The sequence below is a fragment of the Eleutherodactylus coqui genome, chromosome 7 (genome assembly GCF_035609145.1).
Source record: "Eleutherodactylus coqui strain aEleCoq1 chromosome 7, aEleCoq1.hap1, whole genome shotgun sequence".
In the NCBI taxonomy this organism is placed as follows: Eukaryota; Metazoa; Chordata; class Amphibia; order Anura; family Eleutherodactylidae; genus Eleutherodactylus; species Eleutherodactylus coqui.
This window is the reverse complement of record NC_089843.1, coordinates 100,781,705-100,800,323: the sequence shown is the minus strand read 5'-3', so window position 1 is coordinate 100,800,323 and position 18,619 is coordinate 100,781,705. Positions and strand designations below refer to the sequence as shown.

The following is an 18,619-nucleotide window of genomic DNA, read 5'->3' as shown; positions in this document are numbered from 1 at the left end:
GGTTCGCTTGCTTCTTGTTACGTCTAAACACTCCCCGCTCAGTGTTGTGAAACACTGAGCGAGAAGTGAGCAGTTCTCAGCGATGATCTGCCCGTCTAGACATTCTGCATGAGCACGAACAGCTGTCAGATTATAGGTGGGTTTCAATCAGGTAGTCTGCTGTTACATCACAACTTGTTCAGTCAGGGGTGGAAATACCATATCAAATAAGCGGTGGAAAATGAAGGCATCCATATACTGTTCTTGCACAGGAACATATGCTGCTGGTGTCCGCTCCCGTGACTTGTGACTATGTACTGTACACCCTCCTGATAAAATATCCTGTTAACCCCAATGTACAGAAGAACTACATTGCCTGATTGCTGCTATCAGCAGTGGAGACAATCCTATAGTCTGTATTTCAGGGGAAGTCTACCAAACATCTGGAAATGAGAGGGTACAACATATCGCATATAACTGATAGTTGTGGGAGGTCCTGTAGTGACCTGGTCCGGCACTACAGGATAAAAGTACTTTACCTTCAAGTTAAGAGCAACTGTTCTAACTACCAGTGCATTTAACAAAGGGCAGTTATGCTGGAATTCATTTAATAAGAAGAGGGAGTCAGGAAATTAAATAGTTAAGATTGTTGAGGCACCGTCGTAAATCAGTTAGCTGCTGAGCTGTGACAGGCTGCCTCATTGGGGAAAAATGGGGGTTCCAGTTCATTTTGTATTGCTTACTTAGAAATTGAAAACAGTGTTAGAAGACAGAAGTGAAGTGCAGTAGGGAATATTGAGTGAGACAGTGAAGAGGTCAGTTAGAGGGGAGAGAGAGGAGCTGAGATGGACACGAGGGAGGAAGGCGGATAGCCATGTGAAGACCCAGCTTTTTCCTTCTTGTCTGTCCTGCTGTAATTAGAGAAATGTTATGTAAACTTTCAAGAAATCCTGTGTGCAGCTGCTCAGAAATTACCCCGATGCTGAGAGAGACTGTTTGTTGTTCCAAACCTGATGTCCGTTCAAGCCAACTCTGCTTTCTACCAGATGATAACTTCAAAAAAAGAAGTAGAGAATCTTCATAGAAGTTTGTGAGTACTAAATAAAACGGTGTTTCAGAAATGGCAAAACTGTTAGTGGGGTTCATAAGGGGTAGTTCTCTCAATATAGCTCTTCCTTAGCTTAGATCAGGGGTGTCAAACCCATTTTCACCGGGGGCCACATCAGCCTTATGGCTGCCTTCAAAGGGCCGATTCTAATTGTAAGACAGTAAAGTAAAAGTGAACCCCACAGTGGCCCGATTGGTAATAAGGTCCCCCATAGTGGCCAGTGACACACACCATTCTGCGCATACACACGCACAGACGCACACCATTCTGCGCATACACATGCACAGACGCACACCATTCTGCACATACACACGCACAGATGCACACCATTCTGCGCATACACACGCACAGACGCACACCATTCTGCGCATACACATGCACAGACGCACACCATTCTGTGCATACACACGCGCTCCTATTCTGCGCGTGCACAGACGCGCACCCATTCTGCGCGTGCACAGGCGCGCACCCATTCTGCGCGTGCACAGGCGCGCACCCATTCTGCGCGTGCACAGGCGCACACCCATTCTGCGCGTGCACAGGTGCACGCACACCATTCGGCGCATACACACACATATATACGTACAGACACACACATATATACGTACAGACACACACATATATACATATATACACACAAGGACACTTCTGCATTTTGATACACATATTTATACTTACCTGCATCCAATATGGTCCCACTGGCAGGTATACCGGCTGCTCTCAGTCCTTCTTGAGCCGGTGAGAGGAGGTCAGCGCTGACTGGCTCCCACCCTGCAGCTGCTCCTTCTCAGCGTCACTCTCCTCGCTGCAGAGATGATATTCTCTGCAGTCTTCTTCCCTCCTCCGCGGCCATTGTCAGTCTGCTATCGGCACTCCTCTCTTACTGTCTGCACTAGACAGAACAAGCCGAGAGAAGATTGCATACTGACAGCAGCACGGAGGAGTGAGGGAACTTACACACAGAAAATGAGGTGGCGGGCCGGATTCGGCCCACGGGCCTTGTGTTTGACACCTGTGGCTTAGATGCTCCCTCCTCAAAGTTTGTTTATCTGTGTCTAAAGTGTTAAACAGTGTATATGCAAGTTGTATATGCAATTTCTGGATATCTGTCTTTAATATTAATACAGACAACCACGGTTCTGAAAGTAAATGGTGTGCCTGTCATTTACCTACATACATGTCTTAGTCTTATTTCGCTACCAAGTACTTTTAATCCAGACACTGGCATCATGATCACCTAATTCCATTAGTCGTCCAGATCCTGTTATATACCTTCAATGGTGCACGAGATTACAAAGAGTGTTCTGGCTCATTGCCACCATGACACGGCTCTCCAGCCACATCTTAGAAACCCCTTAGAGAGTGTAGGCCTCTTCCAGCTTGCCACCCATTGCAGTCCTTTATAACAAGTCCTGACTATGGTTTCCATTAACTTCTCCAGTCGTCCATGCATGTGTCACACAATCACATTCAGTCATCTGTCATTAAAAAAAAAAGGATTGACACATAAGGCAACTTGATGATGTCATAATTAGTTTTTTATATTGCATTGTATGACATAAACAGTGCTTTTGGCCTCTGCACAGTTTATATTGACTGTGTATAGTGCAGATTTACATCCTCAACATGTAAAACTAAATATAAGTGATCTTTCCATTCCTCATGATGGGTGATACATGTCGGGGCCGCTGCTGACTGGGACATTTATTTTCCTCCTATAAAAATACAGTACTGCCTTCTATAGACACAATATGATATTGCATTTAAACACCTAATACAAAAGATGACTAGTACTTCATTTCCCTTATGGTCATCTGAGCTCAGTTAATAGTATGTAGGTAAATAAAAACTAGTTATAGAGTTTATTAAGTGCCTGTAAGAAGCTCTATACATGTGTTACCATTAAACATACATCCTGCATTTAGTAATCTTTATATCCTGGACGGTGGTAATGAAACATTCGCTCTTCTCTTACTCCTGCGCTAGCCCTGACAATTTTTTAAAATGTGGGCATGGCTTGCGTGAGAGGGGGCGTGGCCACCCAGACTGACAGATTGATGTATTTTCCTACGCCACAAAGTGGTGTAAATTATGCCAGAAATACATTTCTGTGAAGCTTCCGGGGATGCGCTGAATACATGAAGAGGTCTGCGCATCTTCATATATTCAGCGCAACGTGCACTGGGGAAATTTTAGTAAGTCCTTTGTCCGAAATTCCGGATTTAGTACATTTCTCCCACGGTTCTTAAAGAACACAAGGGATGAATGTACGCAGATTTGCTGCATAATTTTACAGGCATCCTTACATCAATGTTTGCCAGGTTAACATAAATGATCCTGGCCTTTCTACACACTTTCAGAGTACAGTGCACTGATGTCAGCTCATTCGTACTGCATCTACTAATGATATCATGGTCACCATTCAGTCTCTTGGCACAAGGTTCAGTATAACTGGTTTTGTTGTCTTCAGGAATCCTCGGGTGTCAATTTCCAGAGGGATCTGTAACATTAGATTTAACAGATTAAGACTTGTAGTCTATTAAAGAGGTCCCCAGTGTTATATTAATACATTGTAATTGTTCTGTAATAGCTATGCAACTTTCTTATATACTTTGTATTACAGTTTCCCATCATTTACAACATCTAAGTATGTTATCCATGAAAGAAAACCCAAACAGACATGATTATCACAGCTTAGGTTTTGCTACAATGTATTCCTGATTGTTTGCCACTATCAATCAATATAGGTCACATTTAACAGTCCACAGTCCAGAATGTCACAGGATCAGGGCTAGATGCATCGTCACATACCCTCAGCTCAGTATGATTATGTTTTAGAGCACTCTAAAACCATGTGGCAACTATTTCTTTTAAATTCCACGATTTTGTCATCACTTGAACCATCACCAAAAATTTAAGTTTAGGAAAGTTCAGCTATGAGTCGTCTGTTTCCCCCTTTGTTCATGCATTGACATAAATATGCACATTTTGTCCACCTGCACACGGGTGGATTTGCCTTGTGGAATCCGCAACAGGTGTCCGCCTCCAGATTCCGCAGCAAATACTGCCCATAGCATGCAATGCAAAAGCCATTTTTCCTGCACACGAGCGAAATCAAATGTGATTTTCCAATTGTGGAGGAAAAATTTGCAGTATGTTCTAACTTTAGGTGGATTCCGTGTGGACGACTTTCATTGAAGGGAAGCCGTCTGACCTGCTGCCCTTCCACAATCATCATTGAGGAAGGGTCGCGGGATCGGCGTCATCGCATAGCAACGGCGCCACAAAAGCTGTACTGCACATGTTAGCCTGAGGGTCGGCCGGACCGTCCGCAGTACAGATTTAAGAAGATTACACGTACGCGGGGTCACCGGCAGGGCACACAGTCAGATTCCGCTGCAGGATCCCACATGAGGAATCTGACTTGTTTGTGTACAGCCGGCCTAAAGTAAAGGATCATGCATTATTTACATCTTGGAGGCAAAAATTATTTTGAAACATGCAACCTCTCTCATATCTTAGACATCTTGATTACAAGGCATAACTTCCTTCTTTCAACAGTATAATAATGCAAAACAGGAAAGTTTGGAGTGGCCATGCACATTAGATATAGATTAGCTGAAGCCACCAACTTAGGCGGGAACGGCCAATTATGTAATGTGTATGGTGGCTTATCGACTGTCCCCCAAAATGCAGAAATATGGGGAAATAGGGATTGAGGCAGTTGGATTTCAACTGATTCTTTTGTACTTGGGAGTTAAGCACCTCTGGCAGTGAGTTTAGCCAACATGGCTATGGAGGGTCTGGAAAAGATAGCTGTCAGTCAAATGAGCAATTGGACAACAGTTATCTGAAATGTATGGGAAACTGTAAATTCCTTTAATCGCTTTGCTTGGGTACCTTTATAGTAAACAATTAATTTATTCAATGACTCTCTAGCTGAAGTTCCCACATGTAATAATCCATCTGAACAGGTGTCTTACTGGAGTGTCTTTACACGTTCTGAGAGAGAAGTTCTGCAGCAGCAGGGTGATGGCTGATTTCATATTGATCATGGCAAATCTCATCCCTATGCAGTTCCTCGGTCCAGCTCCAAAGGGCAGGAAGGTGTAAGGGTCTTGGGTTTCCTTGTTTTCTTTACTAAATCTGTGCATGAAAAAAGACAAACATCCATTAGTAAATAAGTAATGTAGGGCCAGTGTATAGTGACCCTCCGATCTTGGACAAACAAAGATGGCCACACCCCTTCTCTGACTACCTGATGCATACTGTACATTATTATGCATCGGTAGTCTGGGACACTACATGCTGCTCTGACATAGTAATGTGTAACACTGAACGAGAAGTCAACGAGAACCGTGGAGTCTAAACAGGCTGCACAAGTGGGAATGAGCTGATGATGACGTCACCAGCTTGTTCACTCGGGCAAACGAGAATCGGGCACTTCGCGTTATGTCTAAAAGTAGCTATACATATAATACCTTTCAGGTCTGAATTCTTCTGGTTCAGGCCAGAGCTCCGGGTCACGGTGCAGAACAAAGGCCGGGATAACTGTCAAAACGCCCTTTGGGATCGTTACTCCATTGATCTCAGTTGTTGTCTTACAAACACGTTCAATTCTCCCAGCTGCAGGGTAGAGTCGCAAGGTTTCATTAAGCACCATTTCAAGATATTCCATCCGCATCAGAGCTTCGTATGTTGGAGGAGCCTGCAGAGGGTAAATACATTGCTTGTTTATCCTTGGTAGATTACATTGCAGTGTGGTCAGGCATTCATACATTTCACCATGTTCACCAATGACATTGCTATCAAGTTGTTAGTAATTATATTCAGACAATTATTAGTCAATTTGTTTTCTGAGAGAGTTGGGCTATAATAGCAGTCATTATGGCTCACATATGGGCTTGCTTAGAATCCTGAATGGCAAATCTACTTATTTACAGCTGAATACAGGAGCAGGCCATATAATACTGCATATACTCAAGTATTAGCCGACCCAGGTATAAGCCAAGTCAATAATTTTTACCACAAAAAACTGGTAAAACTTATTGAATCGAGTATAAGCCTAGCTATACTTGAGTATATACTAGGTTAAAAAAAAAACGCAATACTCCCCTCCGACACAATGCTCTACCCGGTGGTGCGGCAAGCTGCTTCAGACTTCTCCCCGCTGTCATCTCCCTGGCTCGGTTTTCAATTCCCCTGCCATCAGGTAGCTGTGTAGCTTAGCGCTGTGATTGGATCGAGTGCCAGCCAATCATAGCCGGTGCTCGATAAACCAATCACAGCCATTCAGTGATGTTATTCACTGAATGGCTGTGAATAAGCGAGCGTCGACTGGTTTAGTGGGTGGGATTTAGCTTTCATGACCTGTGCGTGGGAGGGGGATATAGAGTGAACAGGCAGAGATGCAACCCAGGGGATTATGGGAGATGTAGTAATGAAGCCCAGGAGGTCTGAACAGGAGAACAGGTGCTGCAGAATGAGGAGAACAGGAAAAGCAGAGGAAAGGTAATGGATGGATTTACTATAGGACTGTCAGATTTATCACTATTTTAGAATTAGACTTTGCTCTCGGAATACCCCTTTAATTACAAAAACAAAATTTCTACTGAATTTCAGCCCTGCCATGAAATGACCTGTTAACATGATTTGAGTGATCTTCTGGTTAGTTCAGGAGAAAGTGTTAATGAGAAAAAGGCAGCTGATATCAATCTGTCGTGCTTATTAAATTGCAAGAGCAAACTGGTTGCTTTAAGGCTGGTTTAGACACAAAGTCGTCTTTTGAGCGAGAATCGTTAGGTCTAACTGCACTGACATTGTGCAGTTTTCGTTAAGGAGTCACTGATCGTTGTCTTTCAGCATGCCGAAAGACAACGATCAGCCTTATCAGGAGTTTACAGCGGGATACAACTGATACTATCATTTCAGCTGTATCCTGCTCCGTGAAAAAAGCCGAGTATGAAGAACACAGTGGTCCAGCTATGTTCTGCACACCCCGCACAGAGCGCTCAGCTGGATAACAGCTGAGCTCTGTGAGAAGAGAACAGCTGGATGCAGAAGACAAGCGCCCCGCTTGTCTTCTGCATGCCCCGCTCGGAGCGCAAAGTGCTCGCTCCAAACTGTCAATCAAACTGCCGTTTGAGCGATCACCTTGCCCTAAATGCACACAACGATTATCGCTCAAATGTCGCTCAAAAGACATCTTTTGAGCGTTAATCATCTAAACCAGGCAGGAATTTCAGCCGTGCCATGAAATGACCTGTTAACATCATTTAAGTGATCTTCTGGTTAGTTGAGAAGAAAGTGTTAACGAGGACAAGGCAGCTGATATCAATCTGTCATGCTGATTGAATTGCAAGAGCAGACTGGTTGCTTTAGAAGGGGGTATGCTGTTTGAAATCATTGTCTTCTTCAGTTAACCATGGTTACTTCCAAGGAAACACATGCAGTTATCATTGCTTTGCATCAAAAGGTCTGTACAGGCAGGCACATTGCTGAATGTAAGATCTCCCCTAAATCAACTATTTATTGGATCATCAAGAACTACAAGGGAAGAAGTTCAATTGCTGTGAAAAAGGCTTCATGGTGTCCAAGAAAGATCAAGAAGTGCAGAACTATCTCCTAAAGAGTCATTTGCACGCACAGTGAGGCGAAGGCTTTTGGAGGACTACCTGGTGTCAGGAAGCGAAGCAAAGAAGCCACTTTTCTCCAAGAAAACCATCAAAGACAGACAGATATATTGTAGGAAGTACATGGATTGGACTGCACAGTACTGGGGTAAAGCTCTTTTCTCTGACGAAGCCCCTTCAGACTGTTTAGGACATCTGGAAGAATGTTTTCCAGAGAAGAAAAGTTGAGTGCTATAATGAGTTCTGTGTCATGCCAACAGTGAAGTATCCTGAGACCACTTATATGTGGGGTTGCTTTTTATACAAGGGAGAGGGCTCACTCACAGTTTTGCCTAAGAACGCTGCCATAAATAAAGAATGGCATCTAAACATACTCCAAGAGCAACTTCTCCCAACGATCAAGGAGCAATTTGGTGATGAACAATGCTTTTTCAGTATGATGGAGCCCCATGTCACAAGGCAAAAGTGATAACAGTGAAGAAAACCTTGAAATTTTGGGTCCATGGCCAGCTTCCCTAGATCTCAATCCAATTGAGAACCTGTGGTTAATCTTCAATAAGTGGCTGGACAAACAAAAGCACAGAAATTTGATACATTCCAAGCACTGATTAGGCAAGAATGAGTTGGGCCAGAAGCTGATATCCAGCATGCCAGTGAAAATTACAGAAGTCTAAAAAAAAGGACAACACTGTAAATATTAGGTCTTTGTCTAAATTTGATGTATTTGTCAATAAAAGTTTTAAAACGTATGAAATGTTTACGATTGAGTTTCAGTATAATGCCGGCTTCACATGACCAGATTCCTATTGCGGTATCTGCGGTCGGCATCTGTGCGGAGGATCCACAGAAAATTGCATAAATTGAAAGGTATGTAGTTTCACTTGTTCCTTCACACTAGGAAAAATTGCAGCATGCTTTATTTTGCTGTGGACTCCACACGGACAGCCTGCTTTGAAGTCAATGGAAGCCATCTGACCCACAGCCCATCCACAATTAACATTGCAGATGGGCCACGAGTACCCGCGTCATTGCCTAGCAACGGCAACAGGAAACACAATATTGAAAAAAAAATCTCCACTGCGCGTGACCGCCTGCGAGTGTCCACAGTCATCTGCAGAATCCGTCTCAGCCATGTGCAGCTGGCCTTACTTAGAAGGAGCAAATTTTGTGAAAACCCAAATTTCTGTCAGTCTCAAAACATTTGGTCATGACTAAGGATGAGCGAGTATACTCGCTAAGGCACTACTCGTCTGAGTAATGTGCCTTAGATGAGTATCTCCCTGCTCCTCCATAAAGATTCGGGGACCACTGCGGCTGACAGGTGAGTCGCGGCGGGGAGCAGGGGAGAGCGGGCGGGAGAGAGGGAGAGAGAGATCTCCCCTCCGTTCCTCCCCGCTCTCCCCCGCAGCTCCCCGCTCCGCGGCGGCGCCCGAATCTTTAAGGACGAGCAGGGAGATACTCGTCTAAGGCACATTACTCGGACGAGTAGTGCCTTAGTGAGTATACTCGCTCATCCTTAGTCATGACCCATACTAATCATGCTGCTAATGGACTAAATAGAAATAGTTTTCTCCTAAAGCCCCTCTCACACTGCCTGCTTTTTACAGCGATTAGCAGTTTTGTGAACGCATGTGTGAGAGCGGTCTAAAGCACCAAACTGTTGATTTGAATGGGTTTGGAATACATTTTCTAATACCATTCATAAGATAATTATAGGAAACACTTGACATTACTTCTCCACGCTGTACTGTTACTATATTATTGTCTTTGATAAGTATCTTTGGACTGAAATGTAACATAAATATTTGGGTCTGTACATTTACTTATAGCTTACCTTTTTAGCCTTTCTACTCTAAAGTACCTAGTAGATCCAGGACAGTGTACTCATTATTATACATATACACCAATTACACTAATCAGTACTCAGTATGATATACACCAATTACACCAATCAGTACTCAGTATGATATACACCAATTACACTAATCAGTACTCAGTATGATATACACCAATCAGCAACAACATTAAAACTACTGACAGATGAATTAAGTAACATTGATGATCTTGTTACAATAGCAGCTGCCAAGGGCATACAGTATGTTTCGCAGCTAGCAAGTCCTTAATGCCGTGGGAATGAGCCCTTAGGCAATACTTAGTACCATATTACACATTTGTGTTACCTTATTGGGAAGAATTGTATCAATTTCCTCCTGTAGTTTGGTTTGGACATCGGGGTGAGTTGCCAAAAGGTAAGCCAGAAACATAAGTGTATTGCTGGTGGTCTCAAAACCAGCCATAATAAAGACAAGTCCCTGAGCCATGATTTCAGTATCTGTCAATTCTGTGGAATATATACAGAGCCAAGTTGGTATCTTACAAATGAGTGAGCGGGCATACAATGGGAAATGCGAAGAAGTAACTTTTGAGATTTGTCCTACACTAAAAACAAAAATGTATACTTGCTAACATGCATTAAGGCTTAAACAGATGGGCGCATATGAAAATATACTCACCACTACGAAGTCTATTAGTGCATGAAATAGTCAGAATTCTTTTTGGTATTGACAGTTCAAATTTTGCGTAATTGCATGTTGGTAAAAAAAAAAGCAGAAAGATAAGTCCTGCCCTATCTTTTCTCTCTCCCCATATACAGGACAGGGCTGAAGATAGAGCAGTGATAGAGTAGGTTAAGCCCTACAATGATTAGCTGCAAAGTTCTAAAACTTCCCATATCTCATACTGTATGTCTACAGTGTTAAGCTTCATCTAAAGCACTCAAAAGATACACAAGAAAGAGGCAGGGGATAGCAGGGTGAAGCTCCATTACATAGGCATACACTGAGACTCAGCAGTTCTATATCACTTTCAGATAGTATGCAGAGCAAGGGCAGTGTGATAAGACCCCATCCTTCTGTCTCTGAAGAGCCAGAGGAATAATGTGAAATGTATTCTACATTAGGGTAACCATGTCAGAGTAGAAAATATATTTAAGATGGTAGACAGCTCATATTTGTCACATCAATTAAAACAGGTACTTTTAGAGCATGCACTAAAGACTCTTCATTATTATTGAATAAAAAATATAGCTGCACTGTACATGCAAAAAATGCAGGAGTGCTTCTTTGAAGAGGTCTTTCATATTGACTTTTTAATACCGGGGTTCTGCTTACACAACCTGTAAATTCCAGAGGGCTACAGGCAATGGCCTTCTTAGACCACAGGGGGCACACTTGGCCTTAGTGTGCACCTGAAGAGAATGGAAGATGAGAGAAATGTGTTCCTTAAGCAGTTAGAGGAAGAAACTATGCAGTAATTAAAAGAAACCTGGCAGAGCAGATTTCAACACTTTAGGCTCAGGTGTCAGATATGGAAAAAAAAATAGAGAAGAATACTGCATGCTTGGATTTTGTTGAAGAGCAGAAGAGAGAAATTCAAAGAGAATTAGAAGCTACAAATCAACATTTGTAGCAGCCTATGGTGTAAAACAAGTCTTCAGCAGGAATTAGAAGATATTACTGTGGAGTGTGGTCACCAACATCAGATTGTGTCCATATTGGAGAAGAAACAGAAAATGTGTGAACAGGGGCTTACTGTTGAGAAAATCAGGTGTGTGAGATATGCCATTGAACGTGAGCTTGTAAGACAGAGACCGAAGCACTAACCTTGACACACTCTGGAAATAGTGTCAAAAGAAAAGGCAGTGCTTTAAAGGTTCACCAAGAAGTTAAGCGAAAAGATGTGGCACTGAGAATTGAATAGTCGTGTTCCTGAAAGAAAGGTTCATAAACTAGAGAGGTCAAGGACCCAGTTCAGACAGCAAATTAAAAAAAGATTTGTTGGTTTGGAGAATCTTAAAAATGAGATACAAGCAGTAAAGCATGCCAAATTATGCTTAGAAGGTCACCTGGGCACTACAAGTGAACAGTTTGTGAAAAGTAGGAAAGTCTTGAGGGAAGAAATTGCCTCTGTAAACCCTAGTATAGACATTGAGAAGGTGAGGGCTGAGCAACAGATAGAGGGTGAGCAATCCTCTGAAGTACAAGAGACCAAAGAAGTTGCAGAGAATATAAAAAAGTAAAGGCAGACTGCACACAAGGACCTGTAGAGAAGCAACTGAAGAACCAAAGGCAATTCAGGAATGAACATAAGAAATATGAGGTGGCAGCTAGGAAAGTGCCAGTTAAGCAAAATGAAGAGGTCAGGTCAGGCTCTGCTAGGTTGGCTGCGTGTAGTGTTGAGGAAACTACTGTTCAGTTAGCGTCTTGACGGACAAGTGTTTGTTATGTTTATAGCATAAAGTGTATGTGCTGCCAGTGGCTGCTGTGTTTCCATTTGATTTCCATGTTATTGCTGAGTATTCAAGAAAATAAAGTTATTCAGTCTTTTGCATGGACTGAGTGAGCCACTGTGTTGTTGCCGACGCCAGCCCCCATGTAGACATTGCCACATAATCTATGCATCAGTCTTTAGCAACTGAGAAGGGCTGAAGGGGCACAGCACTCAGGTGAACGATGCAGCCCCTTCATTTAAGTGATCAGTCTCATCACCTGGACCCCAACTGATCAAAACTTTTGACATGTTACTCTGACATATCAAAAGTTTTTAAAAAGTGTAGTTATTCTTTAAGTTTTAATGACATTAACAATGCTGTATACTCTCTCACTAGTTTATTGTTAGATTCTAATACTTTTCTAGTCATCAACATTTGGGGGCCACACAGTACACTGATTTATGACAGATCTAGTAAATATGCCATCTTACCTTTATAGCCATGAGCCACCTCTCCACCACTGTTGTCATTAGACTGAGCATCTACCATGAGTTGTAGGAAATCTACTCGATTCTAAACGGTTAAAGAAAATATCAGAATAAGCAAAGATATACAGAAAACAATGGCCTCGCTCTAGGACTACTATGTCTGCAGTGTGCATCTGAGGTTTTGGTAGAGAGGAATTCTGATGAAGACATTGGATATATATGTTTTAAAAGATACTCCTTAGTGGAATCTGTCACCCATAGGTTGCCATTGTATAAAAAATATACAGCATAGTACACAGTATTTTTGCTGGAAGCTTCTGCATGGGAGGAGTTCATTATTCTGTGCTATCCCATGCAGTAAAAAAGGCAACCCTGACAGATATGACCAACACAGAGCCAACAGGTTCCCCAGCACAAACAGTATACGTACACTGTAGACGCCATATGAGAAGAGCCTTAGTAACTTCATATATCGCAGTATTATACGCACATATTTACTATTTTCTTTCTTTTATGAGTTTTTCTGATATTCAAAATACAATGTTGGCTCAAAAATGTGAAAAAAGAAAAAGTTTGTCACAAACTTTTCATTATGATGAAGATGGGTGGCATGGGACCGTGATGGAACCCCACCTGGAGTTAACTATCTACTTACTTTGTGATCTCCTTTCTGCCTGTTTTTCTTAATAGTTGTTATGGCATCTTGAAAAAAGTTGAGGACACTCATTGGAAAGATGCAGAAATTAATTTTCTCCAAAAGAGGAACTAGGAATGGACACACGACTGTAATAAAAATACAGAAGGATGAAGAGGATGCAAATAAAAACAGGAATCTTACATTTATGATGTTGTGAATCGTCTGGGTAATCTAAGCATAACGTAGCTTGAAAGATACCAAACGTTTTGGGAAAAAGTCGATCCCAGTAGGTAGCTGGAATGCGGATCTACGGTCCAATATAGTCCCAATACACAAATAATCAGGAAACAAAAGTTCACAAAGTGTCGCCAGTGATTGACATCATTTGGTTTAGTTAATTCCATTTCATTCTATTCTATTTTAGTTTTATATTAATGGGTTGATAGTTATTTTATTTTTTGTTTTGGTAGGATAAGGAGTTCTTGAGGGTTGGGAGGGAATGGGGAAAGGGAGGTTGAGAAAGTTGGGAGAGCATTTTTCTATGTATACTTGATCACTGTTTCCATGTTTTACAGTTAAATATTTACATATCTTGCATGCAAGACAAATGCACAGAATGCAATATCATGGGCCAATAATGCAGCCTCCTCCTGCTTGTATATTTTGGAAAATGTTAATAAAAACGAGTTAAAAAAAAACAAAACAGGAATCTTTTTATGAGCACAGTAGTTATTATTGCCTATGATTTTTAGCAGCTATATACTCTTTCTAGCTAGTATGGGGACAGGCGAGCTAAGGGTTGTAATTGCTGTGATGTCTGCCCCTTGCTATCTTTGGAGCAGGCAATTGTTGCTCAGATGGTTGTGCCAAGTCAGATGTCAAGCGTAGCTAAATCTGAATTCAAAGTATGCCAATGTCGCATCATGAAGTACAAATACTCCTTTGTCAAAAAAAAAAAAAATAAGTACCTAGAAGGAGTTGCTGTTTTGCTGTAAAAATCATCATGCAGTTACATCTCGGGTAGAGTTGAGGTATGATTAGATGAACGGTCTTGTTAGCTGAGGCCCTAAAAGTGGTTCCACCCTGGGACTATAAAACGGCTCTCAAAGGCTACTTGTATGCAGTACAGCTCTTTTTCCATTTGTTGATCAGTAGACACCTCTAAGATGCAATCATAAAAATTTCACCCAGTTAACAGAGGTTAAGAAGGGTCACATTATTGGGATGTGAGAAGCTGGATGATCGTACCAATGAATTCACGGCCACTTGGGCTGTTCTGACCAGATTGTTAGGAGGTGTTGTACCAGTGGATGTGCGAGGACACAAACAAGGCAACCGGGCTCGACAGATCACCAGCAGAGAGGATCATCTAATCGTCCAACAAGCACATACAGTTCCAACAGAGACAGGTGACACCATTGTTACAGGCCACTGTGTCTGTGAGAACCATTTCCAGGTGCTCGGTCGGAGCATGTATATGCCCAATCTTATGCTTGCAAATTTTGAGGTGTTTTAAACACATGAGAACAATGTTTCATCTGATGTTAGATTTATTAGAGGAGATAATAGACGTCTATCAATTTGGTAACATTTATATGTCATTTGGTTACATTCTACACGTTTGAGGACTGCAGGTGACTTTTTGTTGGGAATTTGACAAATATGGTGTGGGGCAACAGACACTTTTTAATGTACCTTCTGTGAGGAAATTGTGGACTGTTTCCCATTTGTTCTGCTTAGCAAGTTTGCCCTGTTATTTACTGCTGATCATTGAAAGGTACTTAATAAATAGATAGTTCATTAACTTACGTGCTATTAAGACCACAGGGTGAAAAAAGCTGATGCTGAAAAGTTTTCTTCCATTGGTCACAAATGGATCATTGGGATTGTTTAATGAATCCACATTCACACTGAAGGATGTACTCAGAACAATGTCCATGCTGTAGCTGCCAAAGATGCTGGAAATATAAAATACTGATGTAACAGACGGCGCTACATAAGTCTTCTACTTGTAGTTCAATGCAATACTCTTGTGTAAGAAGGACAACAGACAAGAACTTTGTTTTGTGTTACTATAATCCTTTATTAACCCCTTTAGAGATCGCCCATACACCTTTTTATGGTGGTCACTAATGGGTCTTATTCTAAAGCATGTGCCTTTTTATGGTACTGCATAAGAATACTCACACAGGTGTCCCGTGCCGATACAGGGGCTTGGCTGTCTGCTGATAGTTAGGCTCCAACCCTAATGGCTTAAATTGAAGGAACCTTAGATCCCAGCTATTTAACCCTTTACATGCCACTGTCAATGCGAACATAACATGTTAAAGTGAGGAAGAGGAAGGAGCTCCCCATCACCCATCAGACCCCCCTGTTGTGATCACAGGCTGCCGATGAGTTGCTACAGAGAGATAGAAAAGGGGCGGAGCAAACCCAGTGTGCATGACAGCCCAGAGCCGGAGATCAGAAGCCTCAAATAGCTGAAGAAAAAATAGTGTAGAATTGTGTGACAAATAATTTCACTAGAAGACGCTGCCGACCAGATAAAGCCACCAACTGGTGGACAAAATGGAGCATATGGGGAAACAATACTAGTAGCCCGGTGCCGCTCTCCAATGAACTTCAACAGGCAGTGGGACTCAGAAGCTTGAAGTTGGCCTCCGGGTCTGCCATGTGCAGTGGCCTATGAGGCTCAATCAATCTCTCATTCCAATATAATACACTGCAATACTGACATTTTGCAATGTTTTATTGAAATGATCAAATGCAAAGACAATCAAGTCCCCTAGGGGGACAAAAATAAAAAGTAAGAAAAAAGATTCAAAAAGTCAAAACCTCACATTATTTGGGAGGAAGGGGGGGGGGGTGGCGTTGGAATTTGTTATTGTAAAATGTTTTATTTTTGAAAATCCCCAAAAATCCTGGACCTCATGTATCAGTTTATTTTCTCTACATGAAGACTAATTAGTGGGAGCGTGGAAAATAAAGCAACCTTCAGCTGATATGCTCCATAAAAAGACAGCCACAAAAAATCTGAAAAATCGGATTTTTGGTCAGAGGTCGAGAATAGCAAGTGACTGCCTTCGTAAACTGCAATGCAAGTCACAAACAACTGTGACCTGTCTGCATCCTGTCTGCGATTTAGTTGCTTTATAACAGCCCAATCACAATGCTAAGACAGTTGTGCTACAGCAAGTCTTTTGTGACCAAAGTCGTTGTGTAGTTCTAGCCTAAGGAGCACCATACATCCCAATTAATATATGTGGCAGATCCTTCTGGCTAGTCAGCTAGGCTGAGAGGGATCTCCTTCCCCGTGCCCTCATGTACAGGAAGCGGTCCTGAAGACCTGGTAACAGCTGTGCTCTAGTGTATATAAACTGTAATAAAGTTATGTACTTACTTCTTCATATCTATAAATTCTTTGTTATCAACTTTCTTCTGAATATTCTTCACTAAAAGGTCTCCGTACTGTTTTATTATCGGAAACATCTGTATGAAAGACAAGAGATTATTAGGCTTCTTCTGCAGAAATATATCAGGTTTCATGTGCCAACAAGAGCAAGAACACTTATATTCCTACTCTTGTTGTATCTGTGATATGTATAGATCAGGTGGGAGTAGATAGTTGGGTTCAGGTATCACTGGTGTTTTTGTACAAGATATTTCTTCAAATTGGAACTTCCATAAATTTATGACAGACAAATTTGCTACAACCTGAGTGGAAGGGAAGTATGACTATGTTCACATCTGCACTGGAAGCTATATTAGAAGCCTCCGGAGCAGATACAGCATAATATGCTGCATGAAATTCAGGACAACATTCGTGAAGTTATCCAGACTCCACTAAAACGAATGGGGTCTGATTGGCACTGTCCAGATTCAATGCTTCAGGTTTTTCAATTATTTGTCTCCTAGGACCAAGCGAAACAACAGAATCCGGTATAAACTGCCCATAGGGTCTCAGCGGTTACTCAACATAATCATAAATAAATGGTATACTGGATGTTATTTTCATTCCAAAAGTTATATTAGTGAGAAAGCCCCTTTAAAGGGCATTGTCCAGAACTAAAGAAAAGGGTCTTTTTCCTCCAGAAACAGCACAACCTCTGTCCACAGGCTGTGTCTCATATTGCATCTGATCCCCATTCAAGTGAATTGAGCTCAACCAACTACAATATCATACGCATCCCATGGACAGACATTGTGTTTAGTCTGCAAGCATTGCAGACACTTTTTCCTATTCCTGGACAGATCCTCATAAGAAATTGGAGAGGATGTCATCACAGGCACGCTGTAGTTTAGTTTCTTACTTCTTCTATTGGAGTAGAAATGATGATTAATTAGCGTAAAATGTCTATTGATTTGTATAAACTAGATGTATTACACAGCTGTAGTGATTTAACTCTGTAGAGGCTGATAGCGGGCCCCATTCGTTATGGCAATTGCTGGACAATGGCATGATGAAAGGATGTGTATGTTACGATTGTGTGGGCAGGCAAAGCATGGGACCCACACGATCGTGACCAAAGGGGACGCACACGGGTATCACTAGGGTCACACAGGGACTCACACCGGTTTCAGGCAACTGACCCTGTGCTACAAGGAGGAATGAGAGTGGCCCTACCTGAGCGGGGACATTGCCCCAATAAGGGCAGCCCAGCGGTCTTCGGATATGGGCCCTAGCTGATCCTAGGAGCCACGCACCAGAACAGGATGCATTCACATGCCACATGACAGACCCAGAATACACTGCATACAACATGCAACCACTAGTAACAGATTGGAAGCTGAATATAAATACCAGGTATTGGTTGACATTTTGTACAGGATGTTGTAAGCTAGCAGGCCACTTCACGGCTCCTGGTTATACTGCTAGTCCCTACACTAACCAGGAGTCCAGCAGAACCGGACACCGTTCACACCGCACGCTGCAACAGGACAGGACACAGACTGCAGGACACACAGCAAACTGACACAAAATTGACAGAATTTAAACGTACAAACGGACATGAACCAAGTCACACTGCAAACTTCACCAGACAAGCATTCATGACTACTCACCTGAGGGGCCATGCAGTGACTGACCAGGGGCTGGGTTTATATGTGAGCACAGATCCAGGGGATTGGCTAGCAGACAGTACCACACCCAGCCAGCTCAATCATTAACCCTGGGAGTGCTGTGCTGCTGGAATCACAATAGTACAACATGTCTCAGCAGCACACGTAACAGTGTGTGTGTATATATATATATATATATATATATATATATATAGTGAGGGATTAGCGTTTAGGATCGGTAGAAACCTGGGCATAAGCAGTCAGAGACAGTGACACTTGGGATAAAGTCTTTAGTCCAGGCTTCGCCTGGGTTTATTTCAGTGCAAACAAAGCAAAATACAGGCCTTAACACCAGGCAAACATAAAGTAAATCCTGCTCGTCTGAGCACTTACTAAACATGGATCGTCCCTGTCTACACACTGGTAACCAAATGGCTCCTGCACACA

General features: G+C 42.2%; 1 protein-coding gene across 2 annotated transcripts in view; it reads right to left on the bottom strand.

Annotated features, from left to right (window-relative positions):
• Nucleotides 1–2,238: 2,238 nt before the first annotated feature.
• LOC136572678 (cytochrome P450 3A29-like) overlaps nucleotides 2,239–18,619 on the bottom strand; it is a 34,057-nt gene continuing 17,676 nt past the window's right edge. Inside the window, exons 6-14 of one of the 2 annotated variants that reach the window (XM_066573490.1) lie at nucleotides 16,515–16,603; nucleotides 14,924–15,072; nucleotides 13,133–13,260; nucleotides 12,481–12,562; nucleotides 9,900–10,060; nucleotides 5,569–5,795; nucleotides 5,071–5,233; nucleotides 3,507–3,587; nucleotides 2,239–2,565 (exon numbers count right to left, since the gene is read on the bottom strand). In XM_066573490.1, the coding sequence (XP_066429587.1) occupies nucleotides 3,510–3,587; nucleotides 5,071–5,233; nucleotides 5,569–5,795; nucleotides 9,900–10,060; nucleotides 12,481–12,562; nucleotides 13,133–13,260; nucleotides 14,924–15,072; nucleotides 16,515–16,603 (1,077 nt within the window). In that variant the 3' untranslated portion in view covers nucleotides 2,239–2,565; nucleotides 3,507–3,509. Of the gene's footprint in view, nucleotides 2,566–2,607; nucleotides 3,588–5,070; nucleotides 5,234–5,568; nucleotides 5,796–9,899; nucleotides 10,061–12,480; nucleotides 12,563–13,132; nucleotides 13,261–14,923; nucleotides 15,073–16,514; nucleotides 16,604–18,619 lie in introns of those variants that run through there. The other variant, XM_066573489.1, reaches the window with a different exon arrangement.